The 17935-nt window shown below is 38.0% G+C and overlaps 1 protein-coding gene across 2 annotated transcripts in view; it reads right to left on the reverse strand.

The window, feature by feature from the left end:
* ARL13B (ADP-ribosylation factor-like 13B) overlaps window positions 1–11604 on the reverse strand; it is a 70502-nt gene extending 58898 nt beyond the window's left edge. For both annotated transcript variants that reach the window (XM_012644324.1, XM_012644323.1), the window contains exon 1: window positions 11273–11604. In XM_012644324.1, the coding sequence (XP_012499778.1) occupies window positions 11273–11331 (59 nt within the window). In that variant the 5' untranslated portion in view covers window positions 11332–11604. The remainder of the gene's footprint in view (window positions 1–11272) is intronic.
* Window positions 11605–17935: the final 6331 nt, after the last annotated feature.

A 17935-nucleotide genomic window follows, 5' to 3' on the forward strand; every position in this document is an offset into this window, starting at 1 on the left:
AGCACAATTCACAATTGCAAAGATGTGGAAACAACCCAAGTGTCCATCAATACATGAGTGGATTAATAAAATGTGGTATATGTATGCCGTGGAGTTCTACTCAACCACAAAAAACAGTGGTGATCTAGCACCTCTTGTATTATACTGGATAGAGCTGGAGCCCATTCTACTAAGTGAAGTATCACAAGAATGGAAAAACAAGCACCACATGTATTCACCATCAAACTGGTATTAACTGCTCAACACTTAAGTGCACATATAGTATTAACATTCACTGGGTGTCGGGCAGATGGGAGCGGGGAGGAGGGGAAGGGTATATTCACACCTAATGGGTGTAGTGCGCACTGTCTGAGGAATGGACATGCTTGAAGCTCTGACTTGGGTGGGGCAAAGGCAATATATGTAACCTAAACATTTGTACCCCCATAATATGCTGAAATAAAAAAAGATTAAAATAAAAATATTCTCCTTCTTTTAGGTGGGCCACTCCCAAAATCATGTTCATGGATAGCATAGAATACACAAATTTCTTCAAGACCCCTTCTAAAATCCTGTCTTCTGATTCTTGCTAAAAAAATCTTGGAAATCATCTTTCAACTCTTGCATACTGTATTATTATATCCTATAAGCACTGTTTCATCATCTAGATGCTACTTGGTACAAAAAACAGGAGCTCAAAGTACATAGATGATAATATGTAAGGTGAGGACCTGCTACAGGGTCCAGACATTTACTGAGCATCATAACTTGACAGACCTGTGTTCTGTACCCAGAATTAAGGCTGTTCCCTAAACATAAAATAAATTGCAATAGATTACAAATTTAAATGTTAAAAATTAAAATATAAAAGTACTAGAAAAAAGTATAGGTGAATATAATCTTGGAACTTTCTAAACATTACAATGAGTAATATATTCCAATTTAAAATGTTTAAATGTCTATACTTCAAAACCCACAAAACATTTAAAAATATAACAAATTGAAGGACAGGACTTGCAACAGTATACAGCTGACCCTTGAACAACACAGGTTTGAACTGTACAGGGTCTCTTATATGCAGTTTTTTTCCAAATATATGCAGATTTTTTCAATAGAAGTTACACCTAGTGTGCCCGCCTTTCCTGCCTTTCTTGTCTCCCCTTCCACTTCCTCCTCCTCTTCTGCCTCTATACCCACCCCAGGTCCTGCACTCTCCCAGACAGCAAAACAATCCATCTTATTCCTCCTCCTCCTCCTCCTCCTCCTCTCCCTTAGCCTACTCAACTTGAAGATGACTAGGAGGAATTCCTTTACGATGATCCACTTCCACTTAATATGTGCTGATCGAGTGTTTATGTTATCAGTAAGGCTTCCAGTCAATAGTAAGTTATTAGCAGTTAAGTTTTTAGGGAGTCAAAACTTATACCTGGATTTTCAACTGCACAGGGGGTCAGCGCCCCTAAGCCCAGAGTTGTTCAACGATCAACTGCACTACAGAAAAATGGCTACTACTATAAACACTTACAATCTCTTTTTAAAAAATCAGTAAGAAAACACACCTGCCAATAGAAAAATCACAAAGGAAACTGATGGAAAATACTGAAAAAAAAAAAAAATACAAATGTCCGAGGAAAAAACTATCTTTCCAGTAATCAAGAAAAAAAATTAAAAACAGATAGCAGTTTCCCTTATAATCTGGAGATGAAAAATGACAACTCTTCATTTTTTAAGTGAAAAAGGCATTCTTATACACTGCTAGTAGGAGTAGAAACCATTTTTTTAAAAGCCTTTTTGAAGAGCAATTTGGCAATATAAATATACATACACATCTCATTAAAGGATAAACTTAGCCACATTAAAAGTTTAAAAAGTTTATTTGGGCATTCATTGATTCATCAATGGGCTTAGCACCAAACCAGAAGCAGTTCAGTGCTCCACCAAGGGGGCTCAAGAAGAAAACTATTATAAGGTGTTCACAGAAGCAAGACAAAGAAAATATTTTATTGGTTAAAGTGGAAAGCCCCTAGTTAGAGGTTAGTTGGCTGTTTCTGAGTGGTAAAGTCTCTAGTTAATGGTTAGTTGGAAGTTTCTGACTGGTTAAGTTTCCTTTTACTGTTTACATTGAGTTGGGTTTCGATTTGTTCATGTAGCTGGAGCCTTCTCAGCCTAATGGCCCCCGATTAATAATTTTAACAATGTCAAACACCTTAAATTTTTTCAAACCATTTGAACTAGAATTCCATTTCTAAATATATTTATATACAGATGCTCACTAAAGCATTACTGATAATAGCGAAAATTTTTAAACATATTAAATATTTAGTAACAGAACGATTACACTTTAATATATCTATACAACACACTACTTTGCTATCCAAAAGATGTTGAAGAAAAATGTGTAACATTACAGAAAGATGTTAATGATATATTAAAGCAAAAAAAATAAATAAAAAGAAGCTGTGAAATAGCACTCCATTATTTCATTGTTTAAAAATTTATATGGACATAAGTGTTTCTACAGAAAAATATTAATGGCATTTGGGGTGGTTCTGGGGGGTGAGACTGTGGGTAATTTAAATACTTCTCTTTTTGTTTAACTATGTTTTCAATGTTTTACAATAAATATATCTTACCTTTAAATAACAATAAACACACATTACTTTTAAATGTTGTTTAAATAGCAACACCTTCTGTCCTGGAGACATCCTGGGGGACTAGTAAAGAGTTGAATAAACATTTATTACTATACATGGATAAGTGGAGACAAATACAGGGTTCTAAAGAAACACAAGTAATGGGTAAAGAATGTAGCTGGGAATTCAAAGAAAGTTTCCTGCAGGAGAGACTCTCCCAGCTCAGATTAGAGGCCTAATTAGGAGTACCCAAAAGAAGAGAAGTGCACCCCATATAGGAATGGAGGGATTGGAGAATGCAGGCATCCCAAATCTGGCAAGACAGGAAGAGAAAGAATGGCTTATAAAGAGTCCATTTAGCCTGGCTCAGTATCCTGTAAGAAGTTTACACATTATCCCTAAGGCAATTAGGAATTATTGACAATATAAAGTCAGCTGCACATTAAGAAGACCACTGATAGCAGTATGGAGAATTAATTGGAGGAGAATAGTAGAAAATCTGTAAAAGAAATTTGGGAAGTAATAGAACATTATCTAAAACACAGACAACAAATATGGGAAGTAGGAAATAGTGGAAGAAGTGTAAGAGGTATTAAACAAGTAGAAATCAAAGGACCTGACAAAGTGAGAGAACAAAGAACAAAGAGTTGTCTAGGATTATTCTTAGCTTCTGCTTTGGGTAACAGAAAGGCAGAACCAATTCACTAATAATACAGGAGAAACAACAGTAACATGTGGCATGGAAATGAGAGAGGATATAAGCTCAATTCTGGATGTGCTGAGACTGAGTATTCTGTGGCAATTAGATATGTAAATCTTGAAGTGGTGGATGAGTGTGCATGGACTCGAGACTCAATGTTCAAGAGGTAGTTAAAATGGCAATAAAATATGAGACTCATCATATAGGGAGAATATGTTGAAGAAGAAAAGAAGGTTGGTTGGGTGTGGTGGTTCACACCTGCAATCCTAGCATTTTGGGAAGCCAAGGAAGGAGGACTGCTTGAGGTTAGGAGTTTGAGACCAGCCTAAGCAAAGAGCGAGATGCCATCTCTACAAGAAAAAAAGAAAAATTAGCCAGCCATGGTGGCACATGTCGGTAGTCTCAGCTACTCGGGAGGCTGAGGGTCACACGAGCCAGGAGGTTGTGGTAAGCTATTATGACACCTCTGCACTTTGATTAGGGCAACAGAGCAAGACTGCTCTCAAAAAAACCCAAACAACAAAAAGAAGAAGGTTGAAGACAGAACCCTGGGGAAAACTTAGGAGATATGAAAAGAAAGGCTAACTGGCAAAAGGAGATAGAAAAGGAGGCAGTCAGTAAAGTAAAGAAAAAAAAATTAAGAAAAAAGAACTCACTTTTCACAATATGGCCCCCAAGGTGAAGAAGGAAGCTCCTGCCCCTCCCAAAACCAAAGCCAAAGCCAAGACTTTGAAGGCCAAGAAGACAGTGCTGAAAGGCATCCACAGCCACAAACAAAAGAAGATCCATACTTCACTCATCTTCTGGCGGCCTAAGATATTGTGGCTCCAGAGGTATCTCAAATATCCTCAGAAGAGCAACCCCCAGGAGAAACAAGCTTGACCACTATGCCATCATCAAGTTCCCCCTAACCACTGAGTCTGCCATGAAGAAGATAGAAGATAATAACACACTGTCATCATCAATATGATCGCTCAATATTATAAAAATCTCTATGCATGTAAACTTGAAAATGTTGAGGAAATGGACAAATTCTTGGAAATACACAACCTCCCTAGACTCAATCAGGAAGAAATAGAATTCCTGAACAGACCAGTTATCAAGTAACAAAATTGAAGCAGCAATAAAAATTTTTCCAACAAACAGGCTGGGTGCAGTGGCTCACACCTGTAATCCTAGCATTCTGAGAGGCCGAGGCGAGAGGATCACTCAAGGTTAGGAGTTCGAGACCATGCTGAGCAAGAGCGAGACTCCATCTCTACTAAAAATGGAAAGAAATTAGCTGGACAACTAAAAATCTATATAGAAAAAATTAGCCGGGCATGGTGGTGCATGCCTGTAGTCCTAGCTGCACAGGAGGCTAAGGCAGGATTGCTTGAGCCCAGGAGTTTGAGGTTGCTGTGACCTGGGCTGACGCCATGGTACTCTAGCCCAGGCAACAGAGCAAGACTCAGTCTCAAAAAAAAAAAAAAAATTTCCAACAAACAAAAGCCCCAGATGGTTTTACAACTGAATTTTACCAGACCTACAAAGAAGAACTGATACCTATACTGCAAAATTATATTATAACATTGAAAAAGAAAGAATCCTCCCCAACTCATTCTAAAAAGCCAATATCACCTTGATACCAAAGCCAGGAAAAGACTTAACAAAAAAAGAAAACTACAGACCAATATCCCTTATGAATATAGATGGAAAAATTCTCAACAAAATTTTAGCAAATCGAATTCAGCTACACATCAAAAACATAATCCATCTATTCTCACTGCCTCACTTAACCAGCCTTAAAAAAAAAAAAAAAAAAAAAACATAATCCACCAGGACCAGGTGGGCTTCACCCCACAGATGCAAGAATGGTTCAACATATGCAAATCTATAAATGTGATTTCTATAAATAGAAGCAAAAACAAAGATCATATGATCCTCTCAATAAACGAAGAAAAAGCATTTGACAAACTTCAGCACCCTTTTATAATAAGAACTCCTAACAAAATAGGCATAGATGGAACATACCTCAAAATTACAAAAGCCATATATGACAAACCCGCAGCCAACATCATACTGAACAGGGAAAAACTTAGAGCACTCCCACCAAGAACTGGAAGTCCCAGCCAGAGCAAACAGGCAAGAGAAGGAAATCAAATGAGGAAACAAGAGGTCAGACTATCACTCTTTGCTGATGATATGATCTTATATCTAGAAAACCACAAAGATTCTGCCAAAAGACTCCTGGAATTGATAAATAAATTCAGCACAGTCAAAGGTTACAAAACCAACATACATAAATCAGTAGTATTTCTATACACCAACAACAGTCAAGCTGAGAATCAAATCAAACACTAAACACTTTTCACAATAACAAAGAAAATAAAATACCAACAATATACTTAACTAAGGAGGTGAAAGACCTCTACATGGAGAACTACAAAACACTGAGGATGGAAATGGCAGAGTATATAAACAAATGGGAAAACATATCATACTACTGGATTCTCAGAATCAACATTGTTAAAATACTATCCAAAGTGATTTACAAATTCAACACAATCCCCAATGTCATTTTTTGCAGATCTAGAAAAGATAATTCTGTGCTTCGCTTGGAACCAGAAAAGACCCTGTATAGCCAAAGCAACCTTAAGCAAAAAGAACAAATCAGGAGGCATCAATTTACCAGACTTCAAGCTATACTACAAGGCTATAGTAACCAAAACAGCATGGTACTGGCACAATGGATCAGAACAGAGAACTCAAATATAAAACAATCCTCATATTGCCCTCTGATCTTTCACAAAGTAAGCAAAAACATATACTGGGGAAAAAAATCCCTAGTCAATAAATGGTGCTGGGAAAACTGGATAGCCACATGTAGAAGACTGAAACAGGATCCGTAAGTAGCACCACTCACAAAAATTAATTCTTGATGGATGACAGCCTTACACCTAAGGCACGAAACTATAAAAATTCTACAAGAGATTGGAAAAATTCTTCTAGATATCAGCCTAGGCAAAGAATTTAGGAAGAGGACCCCAAAAGCAATCACAGCAACAATAAAGAAATGGACTCGATTAAATTAAAAAGTTTCTGCACAGCCGAGGGAACAATGAATAGAGCAAAACAGACAACCCACAGAATGGGAGAAAATATTTGCATGCGATACATTCGATAATGGGCTGATAATCAGAATCTACAAAGAACTCAAGGGAATCAGCAAGAAAACATCAAACAACCCCATTAAAAAGTGGGGAAAAGACATGCACAGAAACTGTTCAAAAGAAGATAGACTAATCGCCAAAACTTCTAAAAGAATGCTCAATGTCTCTAATCATCAGGGAAATACAAAGCAAAAGCACAATAAGATATCACCTAACCCCAGGGAGAATGGCCTTTATCAAAAAGTCCCAAAACAACAGATGCCAGTGTGGATGTGGAGAGAAAGGAACACTTACACATTGTTGGTGGGACTGCAAACTAGAACAACCTCTATGGAAAGTAGTATGCAGATATCTCAAAGAACTAACAGCAGACCTACCATTTGATCCAGCAATCCCACTATTGGGTATTTACCCAAAGGAAAAAAAGTCATTTTATCAAAAAGACACTTGTACTTGAATGTTTATTGCAGCACAATTCACAATCGTAAAGATGTGGAATCATTCCAAGTGCTCATCGATACATGAGTGGATTAATAAAATGTGCTATATGTATACCATGGAGTACCACTCAACTACTAAAAAAAAATAGGTGAACTAATACTTTTTGAAACAACCTGGGTGTAACTGGAGACCATTCCTCTAAGTGACGTATTGCAAGAATGGAAAAACAAACATCACATGTACTATTAAATTGGACCATTTGAAAAGTTCCTGTTCATGTCCTTTGCCCACTTTTTAATAGCGTTCAAAAGAAGACAGACTAATGGCCAACAAACAGATGAAAAAAGGCTCAACATCTCTAATAATCAGGGAAATGCAAATCAAAACCACAATGAGATATCACTTAATTCATGTGAATGGCCTTTATCAAAAAGTCCCAAAACAATAAATGTTGGTGTGGACGCGGAGAGATAGGAACACTCATTCACTGCTGGTGAGACTGCAAACTAGTACAACCTCTGTGGAAGGTAATATGGAGATACTGTAAAGAGCTACAAGTAGAACTACCATTTGATCCAGCAATCCCATTACTCGGCATCTACCCAAAGGAAAACAAGACATTCTATAAAAAAGACATCTGTACTAGAATGTTTATAGCAGCACAAGTCACAATTGCAAAGATGTGGAAACAACCCAAGTGCCCATCAATCCATGAGTGGAGTAATAACATGTGGTATATGTATACCATGGAGTTCTACTCAGCCACAAAAAACAATGGTGATATAGCACTTCTTATATTATCCTGGATAGAGCTGGAGTCCATTCTACTAAGTGAAGTATCCCAAGAATGGAAAAACAAGGACCACATGTACTCAGCACCAAATTGGTATGCACCAAGTGCACTTATGTGCACATATAGTAGTAACACTGATCGGGTGTGGGGCAGGTGGTGGGGGAGAAAGGGATGGGTATATTCACACCTAATGGGTGTGGTGTGCACCATCTGGGGGATGGACATGCTTGAAGCTCTGACTCAGGCAGTATATATAACCTAAACATTTGTATCTCCATAATATGCTGAAATAAAAAATAATAAAAAAAACAAAATAAAATATAAATAAATAAATTGAACCTAATTGATCAACACTTATGTACACACATGGAAGTAAAACTGAAAGGAAATCAAACAGGTGGGAGGCGGGAGGAGGGCATGGGTAAATACACACCTAATTGGTACAATGCACACTATTTGGGTGATGGGCACACTTATAACCTTGATTCAAACTGTACAAAAGCAATTTATGTAACCAAAACATCTGTACCCCTGTAATATTCTGAAATTTTTCTAAAAAAAGGACAGTATTAAAAAAAAAAAAAAGATTAATTTACATAGCTGTAAAGCCTAGGTTCAGGTTCTGACTTGCTGTTAACAATAGCAGGTATGGTCTGAACATAGGCTGGGCTCCTGAACTACCTGGCATCCTGGTCCTGACTCCTGACTTAGACTGGTGCCTTAATATCTGGCCTCTGACTCCCACTTTGTCCCTATTGCACAGATTTAATCCCTGATCCCAATCTCTAGCATAATATGCTCAATGGAAGAACGACTAAGTGAGGAGAGGTGAGTAAATGAAAGTGTACAGAATATATTAGATAAATCAACAAAATAATCTCAGAACACAGTATACCAATAATCATCTTCTCTTTTACACACTCATGTCTCACAATTGCAAAGACATCTTCATAAAATAAAAGGATAAAAAGGAATCTCAGTAAGTGGTATCATAGTCTAAAACTTTAAAAATTCTACAGAAAACATAAATACACATAAAATACTCAACTAGATAATTTCTCTTAAAAAATACATAATATCTAAAAAGCACAAAATTTTGTTTTTAAAAGCAGCTTGCTCACCTCTCATTTATTCCAGGAAAATAAACGGAACTACTTGCTAATATTATTTACATAAGGATGATTATTGCTAGGGGATTATCAAATTACATACAATATTTAGTAAATATTTATTCAGCCACTATACAAATCAGGCATTGAACAAGGGTACTTAAAAGATAGGTGTACTCCAACTTGTTTTCAAATCCTTTGACAGTTAATTCTAACCAACATTGAGAAATGTTTGCCTATGTCCTTCATATTAGAGCATGATCTAGATCAGCAAGGTCCAATAAAAATATAATGAGAGCCCTGTATAAGTTTAGTTTTTATAGAAATCACATTTTTAAAAGTAAAACCAAAAAACAGATAAAGTTAATTTTAATATATTTTATTTAAACCAATATATGCAAAAGTTATCACTTCAACATGTAATCAAACTTAAAAAAGACTGATAAGATATTGACTTTTTTGCATAATAAATCTTCAAAGTCCACTATATATTACATGCTTAGAGCATCTCAATTCGGACTAGCCTCATTTCAAAAGCTCAACAGCCACATGTAGCTAGCTGCTACCCTACTGGATGGTACAAATCTAGATGCTGCATATTAAAGAAAAATATATACTCTGAGTTACAGGGCTAAATTATAATATTGCTTCATTGATAAAATTCAATTATCTGGTCTACTTGGAAATCAATACATTACCTTTCTCTGAACTCTGTCTTTCCCTTTAAATAAATCATCCCAGATCATACAAAAGCTGCTAAGAAAAGCAAGGACTAAGAAAGACGAATTAAATTGAAAACTCCTTCAGATTACAAGTTTTTTTCATTGTTTTTAGTTAAAAGAACACATGCTATAATGTCTACATGAAAATCAAATACATTTCTTAAAAGCAGACAGAAAAAAACCACAAGGGGACATGCAATATGAATGAAACTCAAGTCTTAGCAGAGAATCTGCAGTAAGACCAGAATATTATCAAAAATTAAAACAAATAAGCAGAGTCCATACATCAAAAAACATTCTTAGAGTGGATTGTACCAATTATACTTAAAACATTCAGCCCGGCGCAGTGGCTTACACCCATAATCCTAGCACTCTGGGAGGCCAGTGTAGAAGGATCCCGTAAAGCCAGGGGTTCAAGACCAGCCTCAGCAAGAGCGAGGGCCCCTCTCTACTAAAAATAGGAGAAATTAACCAGGCATTGTGGCACTCCCAGCTACTCTGGAGGCTGAGACAGGAGGATCACTTGAGCCCAGGAGTTTGACGTTGCAGTGAGCTATGATGACACCACTGCACTCTACCCAGGAGACAGAGCAAGATTCTGTCTCAAAAAAAACCAAACCAAAAATAATAATAAAAATAAAACAAAAAACACACACTCAAATCTAGCTAAGAGTTAATAATAAGGAAAGAATTTCAAATTTCATTTAAAGCAAATTTCTTTTCCAAACATAAAAATGTATTTTTCCTTATAATGTGTAAGTATAGTTTTTCAGATTCATCTTTCAAGGACAGTTCATTTTTATGGCAAATATTGTATTTGAAATGTTAACAATTAAAAAAATTTTTTTTGCTATCTTTTACCCTTGACCTAATTCCAGACTAGAACTATGTATAGTCAACACTATTCATAAAGAGTACCAAACTAAAAGTCTCTTTATGGGTTGGGCCTCTCAGTTTCAAAAGCTTCATTTTCACTAACTCCCTTACACAGTGCCTGGCACATCATGTTTTCTTAACAATATTTGTTGAATAAATGAATATCAAGTAACAGGCGCTGAATATAATACTTGTATGTGTAGCACTTCAAAATAGTTAAAAAGTGGACCTTTCCAAATAAAAGATTTTACTACAGTCATAATGAAAATTGAAGCTACGTTACAGTTAAAAAACTACTCATCACTTACTCTCATTGGATACAACACTTTTAAGGCAGAGATATTATCGCCCTCATTTAATAAAAGAGGAAGGTGGGGCCAAAAATGGTTGAGTCATATAATTATTAAGTAGTGGAGTCAGATTTCAAGCCCAAGTCCTCAAACAAAACTGTGTGGGGGCGTGTGGGGGTGTGATTTGGAATGGGATGTGTGGATATTATGAAAACCATAATCCCCATGTCCCTCTCTCTTTAAAAAGATTTCCATTACAAAAGCCTCAGAGGAAAAATACGCAAGGGATGGTTTCCAATTCCACACACACACACAATCCACAACTTTTTAAGAAACTCAAATCTATTTAAAATATAACGATAAGCATTGTTGATCAGAACGTAAAGGAAACCAGACAAAAAGGCTACACCCTTGTATCTCTCCCAGCTGGGACAAGTAAAACTGGAAAGGAAAGCATCCCCTGCGGCCTGGGACAGACTCTTCAGGCGCAGAGAGATGAGGAGGCGCCCCGCCCAGCCCCTGGGTGCAGCTATCCCCATCCCCTAGGACGGCGCCGGGACACCTAGCTCCAGCCTACCTGACAGGCTCCCGCCACCGCTTGAACCAGCTGCAACAATTGGCCATCAGACTGAACATGCCAGGTCGCTCCTCCCGCCACCTCCCATCAGATCCCAGAGCGGGGATGGGCCCCTAGCTTCCTCGGGCCGAGTCCCGGGGGCCTCCGCCTCTCGGAGGCGCCCCTAAGGCGGATAGGCCCCGAGGAAAAACCAGGAGGGAGGGCAAGGCGGCCAGTCCGAACACCACGCCTTGCTAACCGCGTGGGTCCGCGAGCGGACAACGACTGCCGTCCCCGCCAAGGGACCGCGGGGACAGAAGCGCAGATAAACTGGGCAGAGTTAGCGGGACCCGACCAGAGAAAACCCCCGCGCCGACGTGCTGACGTTACTCCAAGGCGCGGAAGGCCCTCCTCCAAGCACCGCCCTCATTCCTCTTCTCCAACCATCGATTGAGGGCCTGCGGCGGGGGCCTCAGAGTGGCTGAAGGGGCCTGGCTCCCCGCCCCTGCCCGAGAGCTGGGAAGAGGGAAGGGGAGTGATCTAGAAGAAAGAGGCGGAGCTCGGGGGAAGAGAGTTCTCGTAACTAGGCAACCCGAGCGTCCAGAGATAAGCTGAGGGATCTGGGATAGACCTCCGGCAATCCTATCTTTATACCTGTACAAAATGTGTGGCCAGCGGAGGGTGCCGCTCCTTGTCTGTCTCTAATATCCCCAACTGAGATTCAGAGATCTCAGGTCTTGTTCATGGGTTTTATTTCTCTTTTGGGGGAGTTTACTTGCAGCTGGGATAGGGATCCTCTGGGATTCTGGCAAACTCAGGCTGCACAATTACAGAAACAATATAATGGGCAATTATTATAAGTTAAGGACAAGAGGGAAACTCGTTTGCTAAATTTTCTCAATAGTTTAGATGATAGTGAAGGTTTAATCTCTATTATGTTCATTACTCTTACATAATATGCGAAACGGAATTGTATTTTTGTTGTAGGGAGGTTATGATTACAAAAGAAATATATGTTCATTGTAGAAAATGTGAAAAACAATGAAAAGGAACAAGATGAAAAAAATGAGATCTCACACTCAACACTCAAAGATAACCAGTGTTAACAACTTGATGTATGTTTGTTTCAGGATTTTTAGATACGTAGATTGCTAGCTATTTGGTTTCTGCAAGATGAAGACTGTGATCCACTGGCTGTTTTGTAATACCTTATTTTTAAAAAGAGAGGTATGTAATATCTGAAATTTTTAATATTCTTTGGAGAAAAAATGACAAGTATATTCTTATAGGGAAAAAAAGTACATGCACAATATTTAGGCACTTGTGTGTCCCCTCACTTTCTACTTAAATAAATACTTTCAAATCCTAGTAAAAAGAAAGAAGGCACTGAGAATCCCAGTGCATTTTTGGAAAAATAACGTTTGGGACTAAGATAGATCCAGGTTTTAAGTTATTCTCTGTCCTTTAATAATTCCCATAAACCTGGCCGGGCGTGGTGGCTCACGCCTGTAATCCTAGCACTCTGGGAGACCGAGGCAGGAGGATCATTTGAGCCCAGGAGTTCCAGACCAGCCTGAGCAAGAGCAAGACCCCGTCTCTACTAAAAATAGAAAGAAATTAACTGGACAACTAAAAGTATATAGAAAAAATTAGCGGCGCGTGGTGGCGCATGCCTGTGGTCCCAGCTACGCGGGAGGCTGAGGCAGGAAGATCGCTTGAGCCCAGGAGTTTGAGGTTGCTGTGAGCTAGCCTGACGCCACTGCACTCTAGCCCAGGCAGCAGAGCAAGACTCTGTCTCAAAAAAACAAATAAATAAATAAATAACATAATCCATACAACCCTAATTCTAACTCATATACATCTCATACAGTTTACTGTCTTTACCCTATGGAGCACAAAGGGAATAATACGTTTCCTCCCCATCATGGGAGTCATGGCCAACAATCCTATAACAAAAGAAAGGTTAACAAGAGAAAAGCATAAAAAATTTATTAAATCAAAGTTTTATGTGACATGAAAGCCTTCTGAATGAAGACACAAACAAAAAGGGAATACTACCCATTTTATACTTAGGTTCAATGAAGAATGGACAGCCAGGTAAAGCTGTTATTGGACAAAAAGAGTAAGGCCTAATGAGAATAGATTGCATGGGGAAACTCGGCAAGGCCTGTCTATTCCAATTCTTCCTGGCCTCCCTGTGCAGTATTCCTTCCTCCCTGGTATAGGGCAGGACTCTTTCCAGAATGAAGATATTATGACCTACTATCAAACAAGGTGGGTCAGAGAATTTCTTTATGGCTAGCTCTTACACAAAAAGCGAGAAGGTTACAGTAAATGTTTTAGGTTGTATGGCTGGTGTTGGGAAAAGGGGGTTCTAGTTTCTATAATCTACCTTGAGAAAAAGGAATTCTAGAATCTATGGCTTGCTTAAGGAGAGAATGAGGAGTGAGAGACAGGGAGACAGGAGAAGGTCAAAAAGAAACTTTGCTTCTGAGGTCTTTATTTTGTGATATCATTTTCTGAACCCCAACAACCCCATCTGTAAAGCAAATGTAAATACCTAATTTGCAGGGTTGCTAAGATGATGAAATGAGAGAAGTAAAGCTCAAGTGCAATTTCTGGTAAGTAAGAGATAACAGATTTTGAAGTTGGTGTCAACTGTTCTGTAAACATTCATGGCATGTATCCTCCTATCTCCAGGCTCCACGGGGGGTAAGGATAGTAGGGCAGAGCAGGATAAGTCCACAATTCTTCCTTAACTGCAAGCCAAATTAGTACTGTTTCTGTTGATTCTTTACTTTCATGACCCACTTTTTTAAACTAGTGATTCACAAACCCTAAAGCTCTATTGTTGATGTTCACTCTTTTATCCATGCTATGATTGGGCTTCTGTCCCATCAAACTACTAAAAACATATTTTTGGATATAACTTATATCTTCCTAATTAACAAATAAGTTCTCTTTTCTTTTGCATAAGTTAATATATTTAATATAGTTAACTCCTGTAAAACACTTTCCCGCCTTGGTCTTTCACAATTATGCACCATTTTGGTTCTCTTCTGATCTCCCTGGCCATTCCTCTGGCTTCCTATATGCATTCTCTAAGATCTGATCTTATCCCTCTGTTTTCCTTTTAAAAAACATGTTGTCTTAGAGAATTCAATTATTCTGTGCCTGAAGGATCCTACTATGTGGATGTTTCTGAGCGTTTCTAACACCATACTCAATACTGTTTTTTTCCAAAAATAAACTCAACACCAGTTTTACAGTAAGTCCTCACTTAATGTCATACATAGGTTCTTAGAAACTATGACTTTAAGCAAAATGACATATAACAAAATCAATTTTATTTATAGGCAAATTGAAATAAATTAGCATTAAGTTCCTATGGCATATTTTTGGTCGCAAAAACATCACCAAACTTCTAAATAAAGATTAAAACACTTCTAATATTTAACATTGAAATAAATGTGAACTATACGTACACTTAAGAAAGATTAATAACACCAGTAAGAACATAATTTCTCCACTTACTCTAGTTCAGGGTCTCTGGTGGCCACAGCCTATCCTGGCAGCTCAGGGTGCAAGGTGAAAACCTACCCTGGACAGGATGCCATCCCATCACACACCCACACCCACTCACACCGGGACAGTTTAGACCCTCCAGTTCACCTAACATTCATATCTTTGGGATGTCGAAGGAGACTGGAGTACACAAAGAAAATCCATGGGGAGAACATACAAACTCCACACAGTGACCTCAGCCAGGAATTGATTTTTTTTTTCTCATCAATGTTTCAATGAAACAATGTTATTAAAGGACTTGCCGTACTTCATGGCTTCCCTAATTTCAATAATAATACATCACCAAACATTTTTGGTACCAACATGCAGTCAATCACTTACTCAGCTAAGTTGACTCTTAGCTTTCCGATATCCTTAGTGGTTTGGTAGACATAAGTGTTGCTCACCCTTTCTGGTCCTCTTTTCCTTATAGGTATGTGAGAAAATTATTCCCAACCTCTTGAAGTCAGGCATGCCATGTGCCTTACTTTGTGCAGTGAAATGTAGGTGGTATATGACTTCTTGGTAAAAGTATTTAAGAGCTGGGGCACAATTCTCAATGTTCTCTCTTCCCTTACAGTTGTAATTATGGAAGCTTATGTTGATTTCGAGGTACTATAAAATCAAAGCAGCATGGAATGCTGGGCAAACACATAGAAGACAGCTGCCTGGAAAGTCATGCAGACTTGTAGACTTACCATGAACAAGAAATAAACACTTTTTATCTAAACCACTGTAATTTTGTGGCTATTTTACCACAGTATAATCTAGTTTATTCTGAATGATGAAAACAGTCTTGCTGCTATCATTCTAGGTAAGACTGTCATTTCATGATCACTGTTGATATTTTGGCATAAATATTCCCAGGACCACATTGTTAAATTAAATTAAATTGAGTGTTTATGGACCAGTCACTATTCTAGGCACCAGGAATATATTAATAGTTGTGAACAAAACGTAAAAAAATTTCTGGCCTCATAAATCTTACATTCTAGTGGTGGAGAGAGATGAGGAGGTAGATAATAAACAGTACAGACAGTATATTAGTAGAAGATGATATAGAGAAATGTAAAACTGGGTAAGGGTATGGGATTAGGATTAGAAATGAGATTAGGTTAAGAGTTAAATTTTGGACAGATTTTAGTTGTATATTTAGAAGTGTGCCAAAAACAAATTTTGGCTGAATGCGATTGAACAGGTGTTAATCAATATTGAGCTAAAGCCAGATATCACCATCCCAGAGTGAACTTCTCAGATAAATTAAAAACCTGGAAATTTTATCCAAAGATATGTTATTAAATTGTATTATTAACATTTCATATGGATTTTCAAACTTTGACATTACAGTGTAGTACACATAAGTTTTCAACATTGAGGACTATTACCGGCACCATGGTACACATTCGTGGTATTGAAAAGATATTCACTTTCTTCTTCCTTTTTTTCTTTTTTAGAAATGGAGTTTCACTGTGTCACTCAGGCTGGAGTACAGTGGTACAATCATAGCTCACTGCATCCTTGAACTCCTGGGCTCAAGCAATCCCCCTGCCTCAGCCTCCCAAGTAGCTGGGACTGCAGGTGGGAATCACCAGGCTTGGCTAATTTATTTTTTATTTTTATTTTTTGTAGAGGTGGGGTCTTGCTGTATTGCCCAGGCTGGTCTAGAATTCCTGGACTCAAGTGATCCTCCTGCCTCAACCTCCCAAAGTGCTGGGATTACAGACACGAGCCACAGCCTGGCCAATATTCACTTCCAACTGAAGTCTTTGGAGGTGCAAGGTTTTTTTTTTAGACATCTTATGTTTCTTGAACATTCCCTTCTTTTCTTCATACTCTGTAGTTTTCATATATCTGTATTGGAGGCAATTTGTTATGAAAGTTGTTGCTTTGTCATAGCCTTACCAGGTTCATTGCCCACTGCTCAAGGGGAAACCAATACACTGAGACAGGAGGGGTGGCAGCAGAGAGAGTGAGAGAGAGTTTAATATTACAGACGCCATGCAAGGAGACAGGAGGAAGTTCATAATCCATCTCCCCAAGAATTTGGGAGAAAGGGTTTTTAAAAAATAGTTTGTTGGGCAAAGGGCTAGGCAGTTGGGTCTGCTGATTATCTGGGCTCAGGGTGGAACCATAGGAGTGTAGAAATTGTCTTCTTGCACTGAGTTAGTTTCTGGGTGGGAGTCATAAGACCAGTTGAGTCAGTTCCTTGTAATGGGCCACTGGTCTGGGTGGGTCAGCTGATCCACTGAAATGCAGGGCCTGGAAGATCTCTCAAAAACTACCCTTACAAGTTTCACAACGGTGATGTTATCTATGTGAGTAATGAAGAAAGCCAAGAAATTTTTCATCAGCTATGTGACTCCTGAGTAGCAAGCAATTATAGGAAAGCAAGTTTGGGAACAATGGCTTGTTTATATATGTATGTGCGTATATATATGTGTGTGTGTATGTGTGTGTGTGTGTATACATATATATGTGTATATATATATACATAATGTATATATTTATATATACATATATATATACACATACACCCATATGTATATATTTCCTTCACTACAGGTCCCACTTTGTGGCCCTTTATTAATTTTAAAAAGGGCAGTGTCAGATTCATGATTTTGATGTTGTTCCCTCCTTGAGATCCTCAAAGTTGATATTCTTCTTTTTTTTCTTCCTTACAAGATGAGGAGATTCCTAAATAGGGCTTTTACTTGAAAGATTTTGAGCCTCAATACATTTAAATAGTTAATAATTAATATGGTACTTAAAGCCTATTTTTGTTTAATATAATCCAAACTATTTTACACAGATTCAAATTGTATTTCTATTTAAATAGCTTGGGGCTGAGAATAAAGTGGTGAATAGACTGCCTGGTGAAGTCAGACAAACCAAGAAGGAAGAGAATTTAAAAGTGGGAGGGATCATAGATACACTTAATAATTCTTTCTCAAATAAGTTGAAGGGGTTCAGAACATTCCACCCCAAAATATGCCATTTCGACATATGTATTATTTTGAGCTAAAGGCAATCAAGAACCCAGCAGAAGTAGAGAAAGCTTTTTACTTCCCCTTCAAGTGCCTAAAATAAAGTATAAATGTCCTCTTTTGTAAAGGAAATTTA

Source organism: Propithecus coquereli, unplaced genomic scaffold, assembly GCF_000956105.1.
Source record: "Propithecus coquereli isolate 6110/MARCELLA unplaced genomic scaffold, Pcoq_1.0 Scaffold21, whole genome shotgun sequence".
Lineage (NCBI taxonomy): Eukaryota > Metazoa > Chordata > Mammalia > Primates > Indriidae > Propithecus > Propithecus coquereli.